The sequence below is a fragment of the Dinoponera quadriceps genome, unplaced genomic scaffold, assembly GCF_001313825.1.
Source record: "Dinoponera quadriceps isolate SergipeBrazil2010 unplaced genomic scaffold, ASM131382v1 scaffold1070, whole genome shotgun sequence".
Classification (NCBI taxonomy): Eukaryota; Metazoa; Arthropoda; class Insecta; order Hymenoptera; family Formicidae; genus Dinoponera; species Dinoponera quadriceps.
The window spans coordinates 2,473,919-2,500,731 of NW_014555341.1; the positions used below are offsets into that span (position 1 = coordinate 2,473,919).

A 26,813-nucleotide genomic window follows, 5' to 3' on the forward strand; every position below is an offset into this window, starting at 1 on the left:
TGAGAAACGCGTAAAGGAAGAGCGCCTCCGAGTCTTCGCTCGTCATGTTCGAATTTGCAGCGAGCAACGGAGTCATCACGACGAATTCGACTCCTGTGTGATATGCGTTTATAAATAAATATCGCATTTTGATAATTAATTGCCCCGAAAGCTAATTACTCCATCGAACTTTCGGCCGTTGTCAGCGGTTCAAGGGGAGAGTATCTCGCCGACAAGGTGCCGACCCAGATCATTCCTGCGAGGGTTCCACAGGGCTGGAATTGCGTCTCGCTGTATTTACGCCCTCGCTAGTTCATATTTTCGCCAATAAGGAGACCCTCGTGACTCAGACGCCGGCGTCTACGTGTGCGCGCACAGTGAAGCGCTTCGAAAACAAATCCATCAGACACGGAGATGGAGTACCCCACTTTCCTGATGCGACCTGGATCTCAGCATCCCCCTCAGGATTCCGCGCGCCTTTCGGCGCTTATTTTTGCTCGGCCGAAAATCCGGATCCTCTTCATCATCCACCGTACCTGGCCGCACGGCTTCCGAACGGATGTGCTTCTCGTCTTCTTCGCCTTTAATTCCTCGGCTTAAAACCTCGCCGACAGAAATGACATCACGTAAAAGGGCGCCCACCACTATTGTCGTTATCGGCGAGCACGCGGATATTCGACAGATCGGATATTATCCGGATCTTCGTTATCGGTTCCGGTCTTGGCGCGCATCCTGCGCCTCGCAAGTCAAACGACGCCGATTCTTCTCCCCGACATATTTCAGCCCTTTTATCGTGCAGAAGCGTGTAAAAGGAAGCTTTTTCTCCTTCGCTATGTTCCTTATGCTCTCTTCCAAGAAAGTCCTATAATATCTATTAAGATTATAGAAAAGAGGGATCCCTCTTTAGATCGCGAAGAAACTGTTCGGACATACTTTTTATCCTTAGTAAGAGAGTGCGAGAGAGAGAGAAGGCCAAGGCGATATTGCATAAGTTACAGGAATAATCTGATTAATTTTCTTATCAAGTAACGTAGATGGACGTTTGCGTGTTGAATATATAATAACGTATATATACGTCGCATCGCGCGCACAGTACGCCGTTTGCATTCACTAATAATATCAATGATTACTGAGCTCAACGCTTAACGATAGACGGACGAGAGAGAGAGAGAGAGAGCACGGAAAATTAAAATGGACGGTACAATTAATGTTTCAATACTTTTCGTCATGACGAGCGACCGAGACTTCCAATATTTGCGCATTGCGTGAATAATCGATGGCCAAAAGTGCGGAATGTTGTACGTCGGCGTGAGGTAATTTTTGAAATTCCATGGACGATTCGTCTGTTATCGTCGAGCTGCGTTCTTTATGAATGAACGATAGAAGAGTCGCATAATATGTTTCATGTAAACTAGGAGCACGTGCCGTTACGCGTGGTTAACCCTATGAGTAATACCTGTGATCTAAGATACAGAAGTAATATCATAGATCTCAGGCATACATATCAGGGAAATAAATTTTAAATGGTAATTTTTTGCATTTTTTGGTCTTTTATGAATTATTAAGTTTATTATCAATTTTTATTTACTGTCTTTATAGATTAAGGTCTGCTAAAGTTTTAGACGTCCATATATTGCAACTAATTTAGCTACTGAAGCTAATCTTTTTCTTCCGTACAAGAAACCAGTTATCTCATTGAATCCGGCTAATAATAGCAGCGGTTACATAAACCCAATTCTTTATCCTGAGTAATAGAGGAATAAGAATGGGGTACAGTGTCTTGCATGAAACGTGCAAGAAGGAGTAAAGAAAACGTGAATAGGCCTCAGACAACACAGAATCTAAAATCGAGACATTTAAGGCATATTTGAGGCATATTAAAGTCGTTTATAAGATGTCTATTAGATATCTTTAAGGCGTCTTAAAGACATCTCATGTTCCGGCTTTAGGTTTTGTGCTGTCTGGGATGTCACTATTAGGGTTTTAACCGCCTCGAATGAAACGACGGCGTCAATATCATGAATAAAATAATCCGCATAAGCGACGCGTCCGTCGCCAATAACCAAAAACAAAAACCGTGCACTGATCTTGCGATTTAATCACCCGAACGTCTCACTCGATTCTTTCTTTTTCATACAGGTTGGCAAAGCATCGCATCGATAATGAATCGCGCGTAACGTAAAATTGCAAACGATACCTTCCGGACAAACCGTCTGCGTTCGCTCACTCGCGAAACGTTCGAATTACACCCGACAGAAGTCCCGATTAATTCAATATTCCCCGTCGCCGTTATTGTAAACGCAGCTGCCGGTCTGTATCTCGTAATTACAATCCGATCCCTTCTTTTGTCCGACGCTCCAGTTCCCGAGAATTTCATTACGGACGAAATGTAGCGAAAGGCCTTCCCCTATCATTGATAATTTGTCTCGACGTATCGAGGGAAACAGATCGGATCGCGAGGTGGAGACACCTGGGGAAACAAGTCAGCCCTCCTCGACTTTACGATCTTACATTCGCGAAAGTATTTCCATTACGAGAGGGAGAAATTTCTTGATATTGCAAAAATATTTCCTCTCAGATGTGTATGTTCGTTTCTCAATTATATGCAGAACCCAAAGTAGATTTCTGGTAAATTTCTCGAGATAATTCTCCACGAGAGCCGTCGCGCGCTGTCTCGTTCGCAATTGAAATATTTTTTTCCGCTAACAAGACTCGCGTGTAGCAACATTTTAATATACAGCATCGGTCTGACGCGAACCGTTGTGATACCTCCCCGTGTAATTTTCCTCCGTGCCGGCACACGCACCGTACGTTACCCCGATATATCTCCCTGTAATGCAAAGCAACAAACCGCTCGTGCAATCAGCAGTAACCGTTCTCCGACGCGAGGTACGCCACGCCAACTTAAGTCACTCTTAATACGACTTCATAGAGTTGCGCGATTTCTTGCTCGTGCGAATTAGGTACTTTGTCTTGCGAAGTTTCCGCGATTAATTCGACACGCCGACTCCTCGGCCCCGAGAGATATCCTTTTAACTCGCGCGAGTTATCGCGACAAATACCGGAGATTAATGCTACTGGACGATCGTTGTCGCTGAATAATAATAATAATAATCTTTACTTACTAGGAAAACTCTTTAAAATATATAAAGGAAGAACTAGTCGCTGATAGACTACAGAGTATTTGAATGAAATTAAAATTAAGATTATGCGAGGGATAAATAAATAATAAATAAATAAATAAATAATACCTAAGATGTCATGAATAATTAATACTTGGAATGAAATTAATATGTGGATATTTATAAAACGACGCTCATACAAGATTGTTTAACTGATATTGTAGTGCAATGAATTTGCTATCGTGTATAGTCTGTTTAGGTTTGAATGAAAACCATATGATTTTCGATGTAATGTAACATGAAAAATAAACATCGTCTTAAAGATCTGAATGGAACCGTTAATTCAGTTGTTCTAATATATTTAAGCAATCACGCGTAATTACAGATCTTAAAGACGAATAAGAGATCAAACATCTCTTTCTCTCTCTCTCTCCCCCCCTCTTTCGCTCTCCTTTGCAAATACAACATATTTAATTTTGCAAGTTGATAATTATAACATAAATGACATCGATCTACCCAGATATAGCAGATTAACTGTAGTAAATTTATGCTGTATCCACTCTGTCGTATTACTTTGATCTAAATAATCGTTGCTGATGAAACGCGAAGCGCGGTAAAATACCGTCGACGGGAAATAGAGGAAACGAATCGGAACACGACTCGAACTGTTGTGAATTTTTTGCCGGCAAGAGCTTCGCGCGTCGCGAGACGTAACTGCCGACTTTGCCTGGAGTTTACTTTATTACGCTCACTAAATCTTCAAGGCTGCCCGGGTAGTAAAGCGCCGTCTGAACTCGGCTTTCCTTCTCCCTCTCTCTTAAATCGCGCGCTTTGATTTATTTTCGCGCGCCGGTAACGGTTGCTTGTATATATGTTTTCAGAACGGCTGTCGCGATCGCATAAGTCCTCGGTGCGAGTCACCCCCTCTCAATTCACGGCGATTGTCACCGGACGACACGGCAACTTCCTCCTCCGCTTGCGCAGCTCATCAAACTCGGAATGCCGCTCCTTGAATCCTGATCAACCACACGATGCTAATTGCGCGCCGCGTTTTGTCGTGTAATTTGCCAAAGGCTCCTAATGAAATCACCGAGTGTTGATAGCCGTAGTCGCGATTGACCAAGTTCTTCAAACCTTTATATTATGTGAGATATTCGAGTATCTAGTGGTCTCCGCAAATATACCGGTTTGAAATCGTTGCTCATTTAGACATTACATACAAATAGCGAAGTTAGCGGCTCTGGGAAAGGATTAGAAAATCGGTACAAAATATGGATATTTTATGCTTTTCTACACGTCCCTAAAGTATAGGCAGATATTACCTACGAAATACTATATGAATAGAGCAGGTACTACAAAAAGTGTAATAAGTATGATTATTAACTGTTAAACTATAATTGATTGTTGAATTGCATAATTGGTAATCGACGTCCAGCAACACTTGCATATATTGTTAAATAAAGCGATGACTTTAAATTTGTCCTCAACTTATCGAGAGTATAATTAGCCATATTAACTCTTATATTTATTATCTATATTACCTATATATTGGAATTTCTGCGGGTTAAAATACAGTTATTACAATTAAAGGTAAACAGGGGCAACTGAAATATCAGTACGTCGCGAAAGGAAGGTTTTCGATTCCGATGGTAATCGAGCGCGACGTTCCGCGACGTTCATGAAGAACACACGCACAAAATATCGGAAACTTCGCCGGAAACAGCGCAGATTATTTAAATCGCTCGAAAACGCTCCGCTTCTACCTTATTATCACCTGATTGACGTCTTCATTACCATGAAAGTACACATGGAACTTCTCCGTCTCCCTGACCGCACGAGCCAAAAAGCACACACTCGCTCTGTTCGGTCGGTATATATGTTAAAAGCACCGGAGGAAATCACTCGCGCCTTCTTGAGAACGCGAAAATTTGAAACTCGCGAGCGTGGGTTTCGGTTTACACCGCCGCGTTACCTAAGCTCGTGGCGTGCCGGTGTAACGTGCGAGTTCGACAGTTTATTTGCGGTGTTGTAAAAATATTCGAAACTAGACACGAACACGAGCGCTTTTTTTCCGATCGAGAGAGAGAGAGAGAGAGAGAGAGAGATAGGAAGCGCGGCAGTCCGGTCCGACGGTAAGTGCGAGCCGATTTACAGGGAGCAGGAAAAAGAGATTGATCGTGAGTTAAAACAGAAGTTGCAGAGCGGAGCGGAGATCCGCTGCGGCTCTTCCGTCGACCTTACGGATCTTATCTACCGTGGCATTTAGCACTTTCATTAATCTCTGTCAGTCATTCCTGATAGCTGGAAGAAAAGTGATAACTGAGAATTTATCGGATACGAGGGAAAGAAGTTCGCTAAACGCGCGAGAACCATATTCCGTTATTTATCTATTAGCGATCGCGCACGCGAAACGCGCTCTTCGCACGAGAGTGTGTTAGAGTTATAACGGCTGTTTGGAAAAATATATCAATGGATGGAATGGCGTTATAAATGCTACACTTTTAGTTCCTGCAAAAATCCAGCGTACGTTGAAATTGTAACCGGTTAAATAAAAGATTCGTATAATTCACAGAGAGATCTCGGAATTAAAATTGAAGAAAAATCTTTCAAAACCTTCACCGTAAACAAACCGTAATATCGCGATATGCATGTGCAGAACTTGGAGGCTAATGCGGTAAATAAAAAGCAACGAGGCCCGGTGCGAAAACACTCCTATATAATCAGTTTTTCTCGCTCTCAGTCGCACGATAATGTTCTAATATCTGGCAGCGAAGAGAAACGGTAAACATGTGTTTGGATCTTTGTTACGCTTCTTATAAATATGATAGATAGATTTCGCATTTTGATTTGTCGGAGATCTGTTTACAAAAAAAAATTCCTCATGCAATTATACACGCGGTACGATAAATTTATGGGCAATCGCTCATGATAAATAATAATTAAGTAACAACGCGCGCGTGGAAAAAGTTAAATAATATTATTAGTAATTAAAAATGTTTACGCTTATCTTTTGTGCAAGCTGCGCGTTTTCAACGACTCTATGTTAAAAATTAAATTTTCAGAATTAAATAAATTAACAAAACAATGCCTTTGCGCGTGCGCGCACACAACGTTGGCGTTGTACGTTGATTTATACGAAGGAATATAATTTGCTGGCGCAGCAAATTTTATGCTGTCGCAGCAAAATGTGTCAGTTACTATGTGGACAGCAAAACGATTTGTTAAGAGTACTAATCGCCATTCGTTGAATTATTTTGCTGAATCCACAAATTATTTTGCTGTCAGGACAAATTGATAAATACAGGAGAATATCACTTTTTTCAGCAAATGAACGTCTCCTAAGAACAAAGCTCAACTGAATATCTTCTATCCTGACGAAAATTTGCTTCTGTTCTAATTATGAATAATTCGCTAATTCAGTTATGCCAACTAAATTTTTTCACTGTCGCAATGAATATGCAGTAGTAACAATGGTTTCTCCGTCTATAAATCGTAAAAACTCGAATGAATAGTGCGTCGAGTTAGATTTAAATTATTAAGCGAAATTAACAATGGGCGTTACAGGAGCGATTCGCGGTAGGTTCGACGGCATTGTTCGTCAGCTGCGGCAGGGAGTCGGAAAGTGGAGAGACGGAACCCCAGGAGCGGAACAAGATCGTACCTGAACCCTCTATGTAACGTAGCCCTGTCAAAACAGGATGCCATCAATTACACTTCTTACACGCGCACCCTCTTTCACTCCTCCCACAGGCCGTCGCCGTCGCGTCACGTCTCTGTCATCTTCACCGATACTGCCGCTGTCGTTTGAACGCCCTTAGACGATTATATCTCGCTGAACAGCTAATCCAGAAATCGATAATTACGCGCGACGTCCTGAAACGTACGAGATTAATGCGGCTATTACGAACGAGTGCTCGAATCGTTACGACCGCATCGCCTCGAAGTCCGCCGATTAAGTTTTCGTGTGAAGCAAACGGTTGCGTAAAATTTATCCACTTTGTTGCGCACCATGTCTCTTCCGTATATACGTCCCGTTCCCATGAAAATATAACAATAAATAGAAATAATTATGTAGACGAGAAGGTGGTATTATAGTCCCCCATCACATCTTGTATTACTGTAATTTTATTAATAATCAATATTTTTTATTGAAAACTTAACGATTAAATTCGCCAAAGTTTTGTTCAATCGATTCTAGACTTAAAAGTCATGAAATATTTAATTGCTTGAGGTGGGCGAATTTTACCGGTGATATATCTCGCATGTGAAATATACAGAAGCTAGAAATAGCCGAGCGACCAATGGCTCGGCGAAAATGATGACCGCAAATAGCATCGTGCATCGTACTAAAATCATCGAATCGACTATCAGTCATTCCCCCCCCCCCCCCCCCNCCTCCCCTCGGGCTCATAAACTGTATGCGCAAACCATTACCTGGGATAACGCATCACTGTCAACTATTAACAAAATATTGATATTGATACACACCGAGTGGTTTGCTGTTTAGTTCATTACAATGCCGATATCCCCTCGGCATGCTCTAGCAGCAAATTGTGTGCCGATTGTTCGCGAATCCGCGTTGATCCTGAGAATCCTTGCTTCCAATCATCAATTATTCGCAGGTACCTCCACGAAGGCAAACATCGACTCGCGACTTCGACGGGGGATATACAGGAGGCTTGGAAAAAATTCACAGAGGACGCGAAAGCAGCGCACTTCGTACGTAGAGTAGCGTCAAAAACACGACGGAGAGGGTTAGATAATTTTATTTTCGCGAGCACGCGCCCGGTCGATCATTCGATTAAATTCAGAGCTTTGACGGAGAAACGCGTTTCCGTGTATATGTGTATGTGTGTGTGTGTCGCAACGAAGCGGGCGTTTCACAAAATCGATAGGAAATCGCTACGGCGACAGGCCCTCCTGTTACGTTAACGTATTTAGGAAGCGCGTGTGTCGGCCGTCCACCTGCCCACTCGACTAGTTAAGCTGATTAGTGCTGCAACAATTAGCGCAGCTACGCGGATTCGTAAGTCGTCGCGAAAGAGGCATTAACGGATGCATCCGGCGTTAACTGTGCTAAAACGAAACGGCGAATTATCGGTCGTGACAACAAAGTGGAAAACTCGACTTGCGCGATTGCCGCGGGGCGACAACAGATGGGGGGCCGAGTCTTTTGAAAGGCAGCGGTCGGACTCGTGGGAAGGTGCAGCGGCTACGAGTGCGCATATATCCGCATGTGTGTGTGTGTACATTTGTATATGTGTGTATGTACTGTGAAAGAGCCACGACAACATTTTTCCTATCCGTCGAATATGCACGCTTCTCGAGCCGTGGACGATCGGCGCGATATTTCCCGCCTCGTTGCGCTCAAGATCAATAGCGCTGTGAATTAATCGCAAGCAATTATTCCGTTTACTCGCGCGACCGTCGATCGATGATGACTTATTTACTCACTAACGGTGCGTGTACACCTAGCGAACGAACAGCGAATGGAAACTTCCGTTGTTACATTTTGGAAAAGACGTATAATCTAGTCTAATAAGAACGTGATCGACATAATTTTTAAATTATTTGTCACACAAAAATAAAAAAAATTACATATATATATATATACTACGCAACCAATACTATAACGCTACTGTATTAAAAAGTCGCCCAATCACCTGCCGATGTCAATTATTGCCCGACATCTTTCAGGTATACTTCCCACCAATTTTACAGCATTCTCTCGAAATAATGATCGTCATATTGAACAAATTTGTTTCATCGTGTACACTTTTTTTCCATGCAACTTTACCTTTATTAATGTCCATTTTCAATAAGACTCGCGTCTGATGACTGTGATGGCCAGATCTATTGTTTGACGTCATTTTTGTCCTTCCATCGGCAGCAAAGACGACTCCAATGTTTTGGGTCGTGTCTTCTTGAAGTACCCTTCAATCCTAACCTTTATTTTAAAACTACTTTTTCTGGCGAGTGATATTAAAAATGTCTTTTGGTAAATTTTGACCATCTTCTTAGCATTCAAATTCTCCGTAGGATAGACCGAAGCGAATTGGATCACAGGGAGTATCGGATCAATAAAAGCTTCGAGACAGTTGTCATTAGTTTTTTGCCAATTGCTTCGATGCGCTTCCTCCGCACTCATTTGGAACAAAAAACTGACAACTGTCTCAAAACTTACGTTGATCCGATTCGCCATATTATCCGATTCACCTCGGTCTACTTTGCATTCCGGTACTCATCATTAAATACGTTCTTTAGCGAAAGTCGGGTAATAACTGGGATCTTCTGAATAATGCGTCGTAGAGGAAGAGCCTTTCTACTTCAATAAGGTAACTTATCTGCGCGTTTCGATACGAGTACGTACGCTGTTCGTTAGGTGTATACGCACCTAAACGTATAATTTGCGTATTTATATCGACGCGAAGAGAAAAACAAGGAAAAAGAAGACGGCCTATATCGCTGGCTGGCGGTATTAGATTTAAACCGTTTAAATTCCGCGTCCAACGTTTAAGCTTCTTCGCCGCTGATTGACGTGATAAACAGCGCACTGCGGCTTGACTTATTAACCGCCCCTGGGAATTGCCAGCGGAGCCGACCGACGAAAATAACAATCGGAATCTAACATTTAGAGATGTTCGCATTCCGATAACCGCCATATACGTCTGTTCGACGACCTCTCAGCTCCTGCTAACTGAGCAATACGTAGGTGAGCATTTGCTCTCCCCACAGTAGAGCTAAACCCCTAACGCGGATTATCAGCAAGCCCCCGATGCTTCTCATGCATTGCCACATCGGCGCACGTAGCGTATTATGTCTGTGTAAACAAACATCTTCGAGCGCAAATGCTGGAAAAATCCTCTCGAGAAGCGACTCTCTCGCTTCTTTCGACGTTGGGAGGAACGTCGTATGCGTAATAACTCTTCGATCGCATTCTGGGTCAGATAAACCCACTAAATTGTGCTTTGAAAAGTTATAACGAAGAAAAGTTCGTGATCTATGAGTTCCCCTCATTCCCGAAAACTCGCCCTGTCTGTCAGATGCGGATCTGATAAGCCGATTAATGCGTATTTGAAAACTCTTCCGAATTTGATACATGCTCAATTAGATCTATAGCATGCGGCCAGTATATAATTTGACGCCACAGGTAAAGTGATTATTTTTTGCTGAAATTTGTGTATATAAAAATAAACTATTATTTATACTTTCACAACGAATATATTTTTCCCCGTAAAAACATCTATTTTTGACATTTAACAATATCCTCTAGTCATATTTTTTTCTATTACAACTATCTTTCAATTTCATCACCTTGCAGTTGCAAATCAAAATAATAGAAAATGAAGAAATTACGATTTTTTAAGTAAAACATCATTTACGAGACCAAAATCTAAATACGATTTTTTTTCAGTAACTTTAAACTTGATTTTGTAGAAATACATTGTTAAACGTTAAAGTAGAAGAGTTACATTTTATTCTAGAATTTTCTCAACCTCATCTCTTTTACAATATGTCACATATGGAATTTAGAAAATTGTACAAGGTCAATATAACCTCCTTATTTTGCAAGAGACCTCACATTATCTATCTTCGGGCGGGCGGACAAACTAGGATGGCAACCCTGCGGAGTCCTCAAGCGCGTCCTAAGACGGCCATGTTATGATTAGATACGAATGTCTTGGCACTACAGAAATAGGTCACAATCAATGCGAGTGATTCTGCGGGAAAGAGGACGAACGCATCGTCCTTGTTCAAAGGCAAATATTGAAACATTCGCGGTATACGTTCGTACCTTAGCTACTAAATAGTTCGCACGGCGAGAAAGATCGATGCGAGAGGAGCATTGCGAGCGCCCACGTCGGTTTCTCGCGGCCGGCCCCCGCGGGTCCGCTAACGTCATGTCGCGGTATTCACGCCAGTTTAACGTTATCCTGCATGCAGGATTGGAAATTTGCGGAGTTACCCGGATCGTGCTGTCTGGCGTTTGCTGTTACTACATGTAAATACCTAACCCCGTGCAATTTGCGCACACCGTGCATTATGACGCGCCGTGCGCTCCCGTTATATCCGTTCGATTTCAGTAGGAGCAAATATGAGGAACAGCACACGAGATATGCACCGAGCGTCGAGATTAAATTAGTTTGTCCTTTCACCGTGTTATTTGCCGAACGGCCGATTTATCTAATGGTGCGAGCCACGCCGCCGTCGCCAAATCGATTGCTGTCTGCGCAGTGCGAATCCTGCGATCGGCCGCTGCGATTAATTAATGACGCCGGTGACACACCACTGATTCGTATTATTGGATTGGCGTTACCGCCGAGACCGGTGCAGCGCTTTGTCGACCGTTTGGTGAGTCGCAGTCAGCTTACCACGCGCTATTTTATTTGCGACACAGGTCGCACGACCTTCTTTACAGTCGGCGGCTCTAATCGCTTTAATGTTCTTCTTTAATTAACAATTTTTTATAACAGGCGCATGTATTAATAAGTAACCCATAAAAAAATATTGTTGCATAATACGCGGAAAAAAATACTGTTGAATCAATAAAATTTCCAACAATAAACAATAATTGGAGCAAATCTTGATTCAATGGCAAATATCATTAAAACTGCTATGTTATGTGTTGTTTCAATAATTAAAGTATTAATTTCAATGATATCGCTATTGAATCTGGAAAATTTACTCCAATTACACATAATGTTAAAAATTCTATTGACTCAGCAGCACTTTTTTCCGTGTAATATGATCGTAAGATCTTTCTACGTCACTTTTACAGGAATACCGAAATGAAAATAGAAAGAAAACGTGTAGTATTCATTTACGGATGAGCGATCCCCTTCAAACGCACCTGTCCTATCTCGATGCGCCTTCGATTAAAAATGAGCAGTTTTCGAAAATTTCATTCCTACTTGATTCTCTCGAGAAGTTTGAGACGAGAAGATATTTTTATTTCGGGAAATGTCTAATTATATTAGCCACTACTTGCGCTCTTAGCCGACGCACCTACTCTGCGGCGGCGGAGATTTGCGTAAAGCTTCGTCAAAAGTTTAGATCCGCATTCGGGAGTTTGTTAGAGCCGATTAATAGAGACGGTTTGATCAACCGACAAGCCAATGTACGTGTCTGGCTGGATGCGGAAGGATTAAGGCGTTTGCCACGGGAACACCGGACCGGCAGCTTGGTGGTTAATTGAGAACCTCGAGATATTGACCGACGCGCGATCGATAGGCGAACGATATCCACGAAGACAAAGGGGCGGACCAGACATATGCTGAAGTGGTCATTTGTCTGCGATTTACGTGGAAATTGACACTAACCTCCGCTCATCGATCGCTCGATCCTCAGCGCGGAGCTCAAAGTTCAACTATGCCGTCCAAGCTTATTGCGTCACGATGTTGAATTTCGGGATAAGATTTACGCCTCGATTTTTCGACGCTAATAATTCGCGAGGTCCCGCAAAATCACGATCTCGACGTGAAAAAGTTTCAGATAAAAGTATTAACGCCAGAACACGCATCTAACTCTGGATATTATAGGAACGTTTTAAGTTTAACATCCCGTTAGAAATATTTAGACACATTTTAATTTTTTATGTTGAAGTTCACAGAACATCATATGCTAATTTTAATTCTATAAACTGATTTCGTATCTTAACTAATGAATTTTCCTTGAGGTAAAAGTATCAATATTCGAACATGTATTTAAACTTGAATATATTGTACTCATTATTTCAGTCTAAATATAGATATTTAAACCTTCAACATAGAATATATACATATTCATGGTAGAAATTAGATATTCGAACTTAAAAATTAAAACAAAAAGAATGTTCAGGCTTAGGTATATGTCCGGTATTGGAATTTTTACCTTAATATTAAATTTTTTTGGTGATGTATCATCATTCTTTAAAAACTCACTTCCACAAATTCTTTCATTGAAATATGAATAAATTGTTGTTAACTATAACTTTGATCATACTGTTTTTATATTCCAGAAGATCCCGAAGCGTGCAACAATTCCAGGTTGATTCTTCCAGTTGGACAGAATGTTCGTGGTTGATTTCGAAGAAGCAAAATTTCGATTCGTGACGCTGAAATAATTTTCCGGACGGATCCGGTGCTCTCCTTCGTAAATAACCAATCCTCAACGCGCGTTGCCTCGCATCTCCAATTACGGAATTCTCTGCATGAACTGCGTTCCTGCGGACTCGCGAAATTTTCTTTGCGCTCGTCTTCCACACTCATATGAATAGAGGAGGAAGCTTCAAAAGACACGCGCGCCCTATATTTTAACGTAGTGATTAAACAAAGGCTCGCCTCACAGCGGAATTTCGATTTCGCCGGCCTCGTCCGAGCGTATTTTATCGGACAAAGCGCAGGTTTTATCCGACGCTGATCGTGAGTCATAACAATGTGACCTTCCTCGAGGATTAAAACGAAAGAAAAAGCGAAAGGAAGAAACAAAAAATACATTTTGCGCGAGCGAATTGTCAAACGTAACTACTTTCGCGGATGAGCCTATTTAAGTACTTAAGAGCGGCACAATGGACGCGGGCGAATGCAAACCCGACAAAAGGAGCGTTAATTAGTTCCATTGAAATCTTCTTTGTCTCGCCGAAACGAGTGCGATTTTTCACCGGGTTCCCCAGCAGTTTTCATTGTCACATACACATCTTGCCAAGATGCGAAAGTCGATCTCGCCGGCATAAAGGTGACCTACATCAAAATCGTATTTTCGTTGCAAAATTCCGTATATCGAGTATGTTGTTGCTTATACCGTCGACGTCGGAATAAAGTTATAACCTTTCCTGGCTTCTAAGCTTCAAATAATTGGTCGTAGACTCTCCTTATTAAGAAGAAATGTTTCCAAACACAATGTGTCGTTACACCGACGTTAAAATAAACTCTTCGGTGAAAAGAACATACGTGAACATTTCCAATTTCCTCGACAACGTCCTATAAGAATCGCCCTTGACATAGCGAGTCGAGATAGGGACATTATATTAAAACGGCATTATATTAAAAGGGCATTATCGAAACAAATGGAGAGGCCATCGCCACTCGTGATACATGTCAAAAGTCGAGCTTATAGATTCACACATCTGCGAAATCGATCGATACAATCGTAACTTGCATATACGGGTCCCTTACTCCGTCAGTGCACCTTAACATAAAAGTAACGTGATGCTTTTTTACGGCTGTCTCAACGCGTCTGTAGTTTATGCATTTTTTTGTATTACGGGTGATAAAACCGGACGCACTTTATCGCCACTAAATTTCCATGGTTACGCAATGAGCGACGGGAAGCCGCGCGGAAGAGGTTTTATGAAATCGCACGCGCGGTAGGAAATGCGCTGTCACTGCGGCCAGACTCGCACGCGTAACGGTGAAAATTTTTACTTTATTCCCCCGACGAGTAGTGGTGGTGGTGGTGACGACGGTGGTGATGGTGGCGGTGGTGGTGGCGGCTTTCAGCCTGGCGACTGCGGCCGCTTTAAATGCACGGCCGAAAATACGCGCGCTCGCGCTAGGCGTGCGGTCGTATGCGTCCATTAAAAAATCGGGTTTGCTAATACCGAGAAGTGGCTCCACGGGAGGTCACGATAATGATTCGCAGAAAGAGCGGATTACGTTTTCACCAAACGGAGGAAAAATGCTCGCCCGCTTATTCCCCGCTTCTCGTATTCCGTCGTAATCGGACGATCGAGAGAGCAGGTGGATGTCTATGGATGTCCGGCACACATCTTCGATTTCGTTCTATTAATCCTAGAACGCTAATTCTTTAGTCTGAGCCTGTGTTCCTAATCCTACGTTCCTGGAAATGTGTGGCGATTAAAAGAAGGAAAACTCAAAGAAATTTCTTTTTAATGTGACTATATATTTTCAAAGGTATCGTGCAGGGAAATATTGATGGAGTGAGAAACAGAGGAAAGAGGGAGGGAAAAAAAATACCTACGTCTCAGATACCCCTTGTCCACAATCATGCTTTAAGACGTAAACAGTAATCATATATAATTCACATATAATTACTAATAGATTTTGCTGCAGAATAAAATTGAATTACAAAATTTGTTGTGCCGGAGCAAATAATTTTTTTCCGTTTGAGAGTAACATTCGCGATCTTGATGCTGAAATAATATCATAGGTTTCTCTATATCACGGAAAAAAAAATGAAAACCCCGTGATTCTTTGTATTTTTTCGGTATTTCTCGAATTATTAAGTTTATTATTTTTTTATTTATTGTCTTTGTAAACTGCCGGCAGGAAAGCAATATTCGCATATTTCGCAAATGCACACAATTTTCGAATCGGCAGTCGCACGCGACGACCGTGAAACGCACGCGCCCGGCGCGCTTTATTATAATTGTAGCGCGGGAATTAGATATTTCATAAAATTCAGCCCTTCGCGTGCTCATTTTTCCTCTCTCTACCTTTTCCCTCCCCAACGTTTATCCTCTTTCGAACGCGTGATTTTTTACGTTAGACGTAAATCCCGCGCGCGAGGTGTTAGCGGCAGTCAAACGAGATAGAACACAAATCACTCGCGACGAGTTTATTTTCGAGCGCGGAGATTTGTTGTGCCGCGTTCGCAAGCGCGGCCTGGTAGTTAGTCTTTGAAGAGAGTTCCTCGAGCGACGAGCGCGCGCGCGTACAAACGCGGCGGACTGTGCTCGCGATTGCAAACATTTTTGCTGAAAAAAACTTGCCGGGCGAAAAGCGGAACGCGCGCAGTTTCGTCGTGCGAGTTTGCGCGTCCCGTCGCACGTGAAACTGCCTCGATACAGTCGCGCAACGGGGGACGATTGCGGCGTACTTGATCAAACAATAACGCGTACTGATGCGATATCGTCGACGACGTTAGTTAACATCGCTTAATGTTGCTTAGCGTTGTCCAGCGCGGAATTTGCCGGTTAATTAGCGTCGCTTGGCCATCGATTACTGGTTACTTTCGGCTGCGGTTCGTGTTGAGACGATATTCGGCGGCCGGTTGCCGTTGTTGGTTCGCGTCGGTTGTTCGGTTATCAATTAGCGTCGATTAACGCTGCTTCGCCGTAGGTTCGGCCATTGAATGTGCGCGTCTTTGCGGTGGATCAACGGGCGCGCGAACCGACGGCTTTGTTGATCAGCGACGGATCAAACATCGTTCGCAGATCTCGCCAGTTATTTCGCGAGAGCGCGCCGTTATTACCGCAACCGTCCAATCGGAGTTGCTGTGGTTGTTTCCGGCCGTTGATCGCGCCTGATTCGTAGGACGACGACGCTGCTAAACTGGCATCGCACGTCCCTCGGCATTCGCGCGTTTCATTATGAATTTTTATGGATCGTCCGCGGGCAATAAAAATCCGCCGTTGATGTCGAACAGCTCCAACGCAGGCACGTTGGAACGTCGGCGGACAATGCCTCTCGGATAATAATCTATTGCCAGCTTTATTAATCGCGGAATTATGACGTTCCGTTTTGAAAACATACTTCAGCCGATATCAGCTGTGATATCGTGATACGACTCTGTTATCGTTGCGATAACGCGTATAATATAGGGTGTTAACGCATATCGATAGGCATATGTCCACAAAAAAGGAAGAGGATTTCTCTCTTAAGGGAATGCCAAAATCGATAAAGGACGAAAAGACGTTATTCAAAATGTTACATTATACACTGACATGATCACGCTATTCTTTTTGCATCTTTCGTACGTATAGATCTTACGTAAATGTAAATGCGATATAAGTGTAAATGCGATGTACAGAAATTTTGTCCAAACTTTTCGTATCTTTTGTCTCTAAATGTCGTTGAAAGGATATGAGAGGATATAAAAGTATTTTGAAATTTTCCTAATTGGAGCATTGACGCATTCGGTGCGTAAGCACAAAGCAAGCAAGATATTTACAAGCCGCAGGCTATTCCTATATCAAGTAAACATTTACGCCAACAGTTATACAGTTAACAGAAATATCAGTTGGAAATTTTTAATCATTTTTGCCACGCATCGAGCAATGTTCCAATCCATTTTTGCGTACATTCATTGTGTAAAAGCACTTATAATTCTGCGCAACCAATAAGACGTAAATTCTGTGGAAAAAAAGTCAGTATTTTATCGGTAAAAGTGGAAAATATGCACCCCCTTGAGAGAAAAAATGAAGTAATTAATACGAGATCGCGAGAGTTGTTTTCAACAGCCCGAGCGCAACGCCGATTGGTTATTTTAATAATGTTCGTACCTCGATTATTCGACTGCCGTCGTAAAATCTCAGTATGCCGCGGTGGCTTCCGCGTCGAGTTCCATCCGATTATCGCGTCCTATGAAAAGGTAATGCATGGGTAACGAGCTAATAGAAATGTAAATAACGTCGAATTTAAAATTCAATTTAGAGAACTCCGCGGGAGCCGCGGCGCGAGACCTTTAAATGTCTCGTCGGAAACATTAAGTGGTAATATTATACTGTATTAATGATAATATAATATACTTCGCGCGAATAATGCAAAATTAGATGATCAATAAACGTTCGTTCCATATAATGCGCCTCGCGCGAACACGCCGGCGTAATATACATAATAACGAAGGATAATGTATAAGGAAAGTTTCGCATGTTTTCCGAACAATTTCGGGGCACTTGTGCGTAATATCGCCGTTTCGCCACGACGCGGCCCATATGTCACCGGAAAGTTAGTAGACATCTCGAAATAATCCATAATTGCAATTTTGCCGTAGTTCCTCCGTGCGTAAGCAAGTTTCAAATTACTCGGCCGAAGGTTTACACGGAATGTAGGGAATTCATATAGTGGCGGAGGTCGGATATAATAAAATAATAATAATGCACAGAAAAAAGTGTCAGTTTCAAGTAAATAATTACTTCAATACCCCTTAACAAATTTTCACGTGGATTAAATCAATTTTACTTGAATCGAGTAAATATATTTTTTTTTATTTGCATAAAATTTACTTGGAATATGTTTTATTTAAATCAAGTAAATATTACTTCCAAGTAGAAATTTGTTAAGGAGTACTCGAATAATTACACTGCAAATCCAAGTGTGTTATTTTTACATGCATAAACATCGAAGAATGATACATTTGGTTGAAGCTCTTTTTATATGTTTCTTGCCGTTTTAAATTATGTCATTTAAAATGTTTAATTGCGTTAAATAAATGATGCGATTTAAAACGGCAAGAAATGTGTAAAGAAGCCTCAGTTAATATAACACACTTGGATTTGCAGTGTATTTGTTTGAATACAATACTTTTTTTCCTTGTACGACTACTTTTTTCAACAATAATTTACTATGCAAAATCGGTCTTCTTCGTGATCTAACTTCGATAGCGTGTAAAAAACCGAATTAAAGTTACCGAATTAAAGTCCGCTAATTATTCCCAGATTAAACCAGCAATTCATATATACTTATTAATGCAAATACGAATTGTTAATATAAATGAAAATAATTGCGACACAATTTCCGCAATGTGTACAGTCTAATTGCGCCACATACAATCGTCCACGAGAGCAATACTTCAGATTGCTTAGAGAGATTATTTAGAGCTCTTCGTTTGAGAGAATAATATGTCTCATTGATTCACACAAATCAAAGTAAAGGATTAAGGCCAGACTACGATCTCGACGAAGGTTCACCAGCAGCGACCCCAAAAATCCACGCGGATCTCGTCCGCTACCCTCAACACGAGCCCGTCATCCGCGACTCGTGCAGAATCCCTCGGTAAAGCAGCGCGTCCGCAGCGAGAGTGGCCAACCCCCGGGTGGTTCAGTTCACCCCGGCGCGTCGAAAATCTCGCCGTACCGAGCGGTTCGCAGCCACGATTCTTTCGTCGCACAGCGCGTTCCAGCGATCATCATCGGCCTTCGGTGATCACGGAAGTGCGCGACGAGGGTGGATTCGGCGTGTCGGACTATGAGGAAGGAAATGCAATTATTGGTCCGAGCCTGGGCTCCATATTGATCCACGGTGGCGACGGCAGCGACGGCGACGACGCTGGCGGCGACGGCGGCGGGGGCGTTGACGGCGGTCGTGGTGTTGGCGGCGTTGGAGAAGGCGGCGGTGGTGGTGCTGCTGTTGTCGGTGCTGTCGGCCCTGTACACGGCGCTTTACATAACGTTCGAGTGGGACTTGAACCAGGCCCACGAGGAACCCGCCCAAAATGTATTTCTGCCTGCGTCTCGCGCGACTATTCCTCATCTCGGCGATTCTGTGCGTCGGTAAGAGTCACCGCCCGTTTTCCCGATGCCGTCGGCCGTTCCGAGAGAGGGAAACTTGCGCATTTTTCGCGAAAAATCGTGCAAAAAGAAGATAGTGCCGTGCCGTGGCGGAGGTGTGACACGTTCCCAACCGTCAGAAAGAATGAAAAAAGAGGAGTGCGCGAGGGGAGAAACGGCACGAGTTTTCCGAATTTTCGCACGAAGCCGAAATGCGGACGTCCACCTCGTTAATTATTTCCTCCGGCCGCCTTGCTTTCAGGTCTGTGCTCCGAGGATGAGGAGAGATTGGTGCGGGACTTGTTTCGGGGGTACAACAAACTTATTCGACCAGTGCAGAACATGACGGAGAAGGTGCACGTGAGATTTGGCCTCGCCTTCGTGCAGTTGATAAACGTGGTGAGTCCATCTCGTCCTATTTCTCCCTCGCGCGGTCGAGAGGTAATATTCGTAATATTCGTCGAACGGCGACGCGGGGACCGAACGTTCGATCTCTTATTCTTTTCTATTTTTCTTCATTCAAGTCCAGTAAATTTTTCAGAATGAAAAAAACCAGATCATGAAATCTAACGTGTGGCTGAGATTCGTGTGGATGGACTATCAACTGCAGTGGGACGAGGCAGATTACGGCGGCATCGGCGTCCTCAGGTTACCGCCCGACAAAGTGTGGAAACCGGACATAGTACTATTCAATAAGTATGTGATAATATTATTTATTTACTACGCTTCATTAGAGCGAAGAAATGTTTTTTGATCGTTTTATTTTTTATTACTAATTCGGAACATCGTTTCGGATATAATCTGGGAATGAACTTCAGCTGCTGAAATATCTCTTTGTTTTATCATCACATCAGAGAGAGAGAGAGAGAGAGAGAGAGAGAGAGAGAGAGAGAGAGAGAGAGAGAGAGAGAGAATAAAATCAAAGATTGTTTAATTCTTCATTTCTTTATTTTTTAAGATTTTAATTACACTTCGATTATCAGTGGAAAATGTAGATTCTTCAGCATTTTAAGCTTCAATTTTCTTTAAATTGCGATCGCTTCGGTTATCAATTAAAAGTGACTTCTTCATTCGTCATACGACCAGATCAGTTTTGCCGACGTGACGATGTTCGGAATATTATTTACAGCGCCGATGGCAATTACGAGGTCCGTTACAAGAGCAACGTGCTGATATATCCAAACGGCGAGGTGCTCTGGGTACCACCAGCGATCTATCAGAGCTCGTGTACGATCGACGTCACGTATTTCCCGTTCGATCAGCAGACGTGCATCATGAAGTTCGGTTCGTGGACCTTCAATGGCGATCAGGTCTCCCTCGCGCTCTACAACGACAAGAACTTCGTTGACCTGTCTGATTACTGGAAGAGCGGCACGTGGGACATCATCAGTGTGCCGGCGTACCTCAACACTTATCACGGTGACTTTCCCACGGAGACCGACATCACCTTCTACATAATCATCCGCAGGTGCGCATTCTCCGATATTCGTCAACCTTCATTCCGATGTTATATTTAGCTTTTCTATAATCGTAATGTGAGATTTTCATTGATAACTAAATCGCATTTCCGAGCTGTAGATGCTAGAAGCTACGGCCTAGCTGTGGCCCAGCTGTGAAGTTGGTTGAAAGTAGTATACACACTAAAGAAAGGCCATCTGTGCGTGGTTTCTCTTTAATGTGTATACTACTTGCAGCAAACTTTACAGCCGGACCACAGCTTCCCTGTGGCTTTATTATTGCTCCCGAATCCTGCTAAATGTCCAAAGTCCTTCCGTAGGAAAACTCTCTTCTACACAGTAAACTTGATACTGCCGACGGTTTTGATCTCCTTCCTCTGTGTGCTCGTCTTCTACCTTCCGGCGGAGGCCGGCGAGAAAGTTACCTTGGGCATCAGTATTCTCTTATCTCTGGTTGTGTTCCTCCTGCTGGTCAGCAAAATCCTACCGCCGACCTCCCTGGTGCTGCCGCTCATAGCCAAATACCTGCTCTTCACCTTCATCATGAACACCGTCAGTATCCTCGTGACCGTGATCATAATAAACTGGAACTTCCGCGGCCCGAGGACCCACAGGATGCCACAGCTCATACGCAAGATCTTCCTCAAGTATCTGCCGAGAATCCTGGTGATGAAGCGGCCGAAGAAGACGCGACTGAGGTGCAAGCTCGTTTCTAAGCGATATTATTAGCGATTCGTGATGAAAATATTTAGCGGAAAATTAACCAGGAAACTGTGATGTATCTATCAAATTGTCAAGGTTTTCGGATTGTTTGTTTCTCGACTGAGGTATATCTCTTCTTTCAACCGCGCGTTAGGATTGTGCAAACGATTAAAACGCGTCTCGCTGAAGCGTCGCGAGGATTCTCAATTGACCCTCGCATTGCCGTTCTCGTGTGAACGTTGGTCACTCCGGCAGATGGATGATGGAGATACCGAACGTGACACTGCCAGCTTCCACATATTCGGGAAGCCCGACCGAGGTGCCAAAGCTGCCGGCGAAGAAGATGGAAGTAATGGAGCTGTCGGATCTGCATCATCCCAATTGCAAGATCAACCGTAAGGTGCAGCACACCACGAGCAGCTCGAGCGGCGCCGGGGGCGGTGAAGGTATGGGCGACAGGAGAGGGTCCGAGAGTTCGGACTCGGTGCTGCTCAACCCGGAAGCCAGTAAGGCCACCGAGGCCGTAGAGTTCATAGCGGAGCATCTCAGGAACGAGGACTTGTACATACAGGTGTGTCGCGGGTGCCGCTTACAAGTTGACTTTTCACACTACACGGAAAGAAAAGGATTTTGCCGGTGCAATGAATCATAGTTTGGCTGAAGATGTTTTGCAGTTGAAACGGTAACTGGAACTTTGGTCACTGTGGCTAAACGTATGAGTGCCATGTCTGATGTATTCATTGTAGCTAAACTCGTAGGTGTTCATATGTTACAACAGATTCAGTTAGTCTACGGACGCCTACAAATTTGGCTACAGTGGATATATGTTAGTATAGCACTTTTAACACTTGTGGCAACGGTGACCGAAGTTTCCGTTGCGACGGCAAGGTTCTAGCTGCAGCAGCAGAATATTTTCAGCTAAACCATGACTGGCTGCGGCAACAAGACCTTTTCTTTCCGTGGCACGTTTGTGAGACACGCAGTCGACAATCGTCTCCCTCTTGCCGGCATCTTTTCTTTTCAGACAAGAGAAGACTGGAAGTACGTCGCGATGGTGATCGATCGACTGCAACTTTACGTCTTCTTTGTAGTCACCACCGCCGGCACGATCGGAATCCTAATGGACGCGCCTCACATTTTCGAATACGTGGACCAGGATCGTATCATAGAGATCTACCGCGGAAAATAATCGGACTCGCCGCGATGGCGAGTCGCTGTTGTGAGTAATGTGCCATCGTCGAGACCGTTCTCATTTCGTCTCTCTCCTTCTCTCTCTCGAGATCGATCTATGCGTAACATCGTCATGCGAACGATCTTGTTGTTTCAATCGCGGACGTTTAACGTTCCGTACGACGAACGATCATTTTTTTTACCACACGGATCTCTTTACGAACTTCCGTACTAAGTATAGATCTTTTTGACGAATGTTTCCACACTCTGTCTCCCGTCGTTATCCGCACCATTTCACGGCTCTTCCTCTCCGAAAAAAAAAAAGATTGAACCCGCCGATTTTTCCAGCGACGGAACTTGACGCGATCGAAATGGCACGTATTATGTAGATAGTGACGATTCCAATTGCGTTAATCATGGCTGCCTCTGCGATTATTGTCTTCCCCGATGCCATTAACTTCCGACCGCTCCATTGCGACACGCTTAAACGGAAGAGCTGCTTCTCATCTTTGATTTTACCGGAGAGATTGGTATTCCCGAGCTCCCTCCGAACGCGAGAAGCAGATAATTTTAATGTAATATTACTCAACAATTGTGAACTCTGTTGACTAGAAAAGTTTCGATTATCTGTCCGAAGAAAATGTGCATCAAAGAGAATCTCAGTAAAATTGAACGCCAGATAAATGCTCGCTCAGTAGTATTGAATTTAATTTACTTGCGAAATATTGTTTCCTATTAACGTATATTTTCCCAAGACGTCTTACACGGAAAAAATATTGTAGTGAAAATTACTACAAAATTTTGTAATACTGGATCGTATCGGAATTATGACGGAAATTATTACGTGTAATCTTTAGTGAAATATATATCACTAAAGATTACAACACACATTATAATTTCAATTATAATTCGGTCCAGCATTGCAAAATTCAGTGGTAATTTTTACTACAATATTTTCTTCGTGTACGTATCGATACCCCATAGGTATATTATTGAAAATATCTCTTCCGAGCGTAGCTACCACCACACTTAATGTTAAACGATGAAGTCCGCGCGAATAGTATTGTATACATAGTGAAAGTATGGAATTAAAGTCGACGGAGCTTTGGCGAAACGATTGTAACATAGCAACAATGACGGTACGCACAATCTTACGTAGACAGCCATATTGATACCTCTCAATTAGCATACGAATACCCATAGGCTGGTTAGCTAGGCGAGCATAGTGACAAGCGCGTTATCGATCCCGGATTTACGCTTCACGTTTAACATTAAAAAATCTCGCGAGTCAGTGTATTTTTTTCTTGAGCTAGTAATCTCGTCGCAATTTGTTAGCGCGTTTATCGTCGGCCGCAGTTTTCCATCTCTGAGATCGAGCCGCCGAATATATACCGAGTGACATACGCCAACGAACAGGCACGGTTCGTCGTGAAACATCGTGAAACATTGCGAAAACAACGTTGAAACAAATCCTCCCTCGTTTCATCGTACAGCGATCTCTTCAGCGACAGGTATCTCTCAATCAGTATCGATCGAATTCACAAATATCAAAGTTATCAAATCTCCCCGCGTAAGGTAAGGTCGAAGCGTTCATTACACGGATGGACACGCGGAATCAATTGCGACAATGGCTTAGGTATAGATTTGAGATAATTTTGATAATAATCGTGCGAATCTCCTCGTGTCCCACGTTGTACAACTAGCTGTGCCCGCGTTTGATACTTGTCGCGGTGGTCGAGAAAATCGCGACGACCCCGACACGTCCGCCGGACAATCTCGCCGAGGACCTCGTAGCGAACGAATTTCGCGCGAGATGTGTCAATTAGATTAATGTATTCGTTGCGAACGTATCTGCGCGATCACGATCGATAGGTCGGCACGAGTCGGACTGTTGGTTCTCCGTCGATCGCTACCGCGAGACTCGAGTTTCTCCCGGTGAAAGAAAGACGAAAACGCCCGTCATCGTATCGATCGCATTGCTTGCATTTCTTCCTCTTCCCGCGATCGGTCTCGCGGAAGAACTTGTACGACTCGATCGGCCCTTGCGAAATTAAATGGCAGTGATGGCTCGTACTCAAACGTAAACGTAGTTAACACGACATTATATTACGATGCGTTAGTTACCGATGGCGCAATATGTGTCTTCCTCTCGAGAGAAATATTAAAAGTTAGAGACACCAGCAACGTGCGCACGCGCTTCGTTCGGTTCTCTCGCGTCGATAAACTTCACGCGGTAACGCTAACTCACTCGCAGTCGTGAGACACTAAAGCGGTTTCAGGTGAATGATAACAATAAGTAAAGATATTAACAATAAAGGAATAAAAGAGTATACGCTTCAGCCAGGTGTATACCGTTGTCCTTCATCTGTCGCGGGAAAGTAGACAATCGCGTACGGCAAACACGTGTATTATATTTGATTTCGCGCGCGCGAAACGAAAGAGGAGCACAGATATTGTTGAACTGTAATGTTTATACTTTATTATGCATGATAAATAATACGGCGACTATATTCGTGCATTACTACATTTGTTGGTAGGTGAAAGAAAAAAGTGAGAAAACTTTAACGTAAGAGAAATAAAGTAGCCCTTTTTACAATGTAAATCTTCATCCTTTGTATAATCGTAAATCAATAAAGCCCATCGAATTTCACATCTTCTTGTTTATTGTGTCCGTGTGACTGCGGTTGTATTCTGCAACGCAATATTTTTCATTTTTATCCTGTTCCCGTTCACGAATGATGTTACCCTCGCGCCCTTAATTTATCGGAAATACCTAAATCTATCGGAATCTATTTCGCGCGTGGCTGCGACGAACTGTGAAGAGAGAGAGAGGGGAAACAGAGTAGACACTTTATTTTCATTTCATTTATTTCAACAATTTCATAATAACGTAATAATGTTAATAATATTACAATGCGGCGATTACAGTGCTCACCAGTTAACAGGGATTCTCATATCGATCAACGTTTGCCTCGAAAAAAGGGAGCCCAGCGTAGAAATATAACAAATTTTTATTCACGCTCTCTTCATATCTCCGTCGTGTGTACGAATTTACTATTATCGGACCAGGCTGTGTTGTCGAGGCATAATTAAAAGTCAAGTGAGATCGGGTGAGTTCAGTTCAATTGCATCGTCCCATCGGAGAGCCTACGGTAAACATAGTAACTCTTTTTTTTGTGTGTATGTGTGTGTATCCACGCTCTTCTCTCTCTTGTCTCGCATTCGCGACGGCGATCGATGACGACGCCGTCGTTGTTGCGCGTCATCGATCACGACGACCGTTGTGACGGTGGACAATACAAGACGAATTCTTTCTTTTTTTTTCCTCCGTTTCTCTGTTAAAGTACATAGGGAATAAAGATATAGATAGGTAATGAAGAGAGAGTTAGATCGCGCTCTATGTAAATCGGTCTTCTGGAATCTCATCAGCGCGGCTTTTACGTCCGTTAAATTCAATAGGTTAGCATCGAGAGATAATTAGATGTAACTTCCTCCTCCTCATCCTCCTCGTCTTCGTGTTCTTCGTCTCCCTCTTCTTTTTCCATCGTTAGTTTAGAGAAAGTGATCTCGATAAAGTTCGACCCTAACTGCTAATATACTACCTTTGAATCACCCCTATAATTACTGTCAGAGTATAACTACGTCGCTATCGATTACAGGCTAGCTTTAATATTCAGTTTTTAATCGATTATTAATCATTTCTTTTATTATTACGAATATGACTTTAGCATTCAATAATTTAAATATGTATAGTTTATGTTTAGTGGTACATGTGTGTTTAATAGTTTCGCTTTTATTTATTTCATTTGTTCATTATTCTTCTTCTTCTTCTTTTTTTTCTCCTCGCGATAATTTAAAGATTATTTCTCTCCTCCTCGCCACTTCGCTAATCACCTAGCGCGAATATTTTCGTTTTTTGTATCGTCTCTTAAATCGTTTTATCACGACAGGACAACATAGAGTTTCTTCCCTTTTTTCCTTTTCTTTTTTTACGGAATCGCGCGTGATGAGCTAGCTGAACGAGGATTCAAAACGGAAGGGAACGAGTATTGCCCGCCGGAAGTGTAACTGAGTTTTTCTTTGCTCTCGTAAAAATTCATTTTTAAATTCAGTTGGCTGTGACGCGTTTTTCTTTTATCCTTGCTTTTCTTACATATATATATATATATATATATA

At 42.9% G+C, this 26,813-nt stretch overlaps 1 protein-coding gene across 1 annotated transcript in view; it reads left to right on the plus strand.

Annotated features, from left to right (window-relative positions):
* The window catches only part of LOC106743882 (acetylcholine receptor subunit beta-like 1), a 118,543-nt gene extending 93,256 nt beyond the window's left edge, over positions 1-25,287 (plus strand). Inside the window, exons 2-8 of the mRNA XM_014618114.1 lie at positions 18,694-19,311; positions 19,571-19,707; positions 19,850-20,004; positions 20,438-20,776; positions 21,086-21,463; positions 21,723-22,038; positions 22,492-25,287. Of these exons, the coding sequence (XP_014473600.1) occupies positions 19,254-19,311; positions 19,571-19,707; positions 19,850-20,004; positions 20,438-20,776; positions 21,086-21,463; positions 21,723-22,038; positions 22,492-22,656 (1,548 nt within the window). The 5' untranslated portion in view covers positions 18,694-19,253 and the 3' untranslated portion in view covers positions 22,657-25,287. The remainder of the gene's footprint in view (positions 1-18,693; positions 19,312-19,570; positions 19,708-19,849; positions 20,005-20,437; positions 20,777-21,085; positions 21,464-21,722; positions 22,039-22,491) is intronic.
* The last annotated feature ends 1,526 nt before the right edge of the window (positions 25,288-26,813 follow it).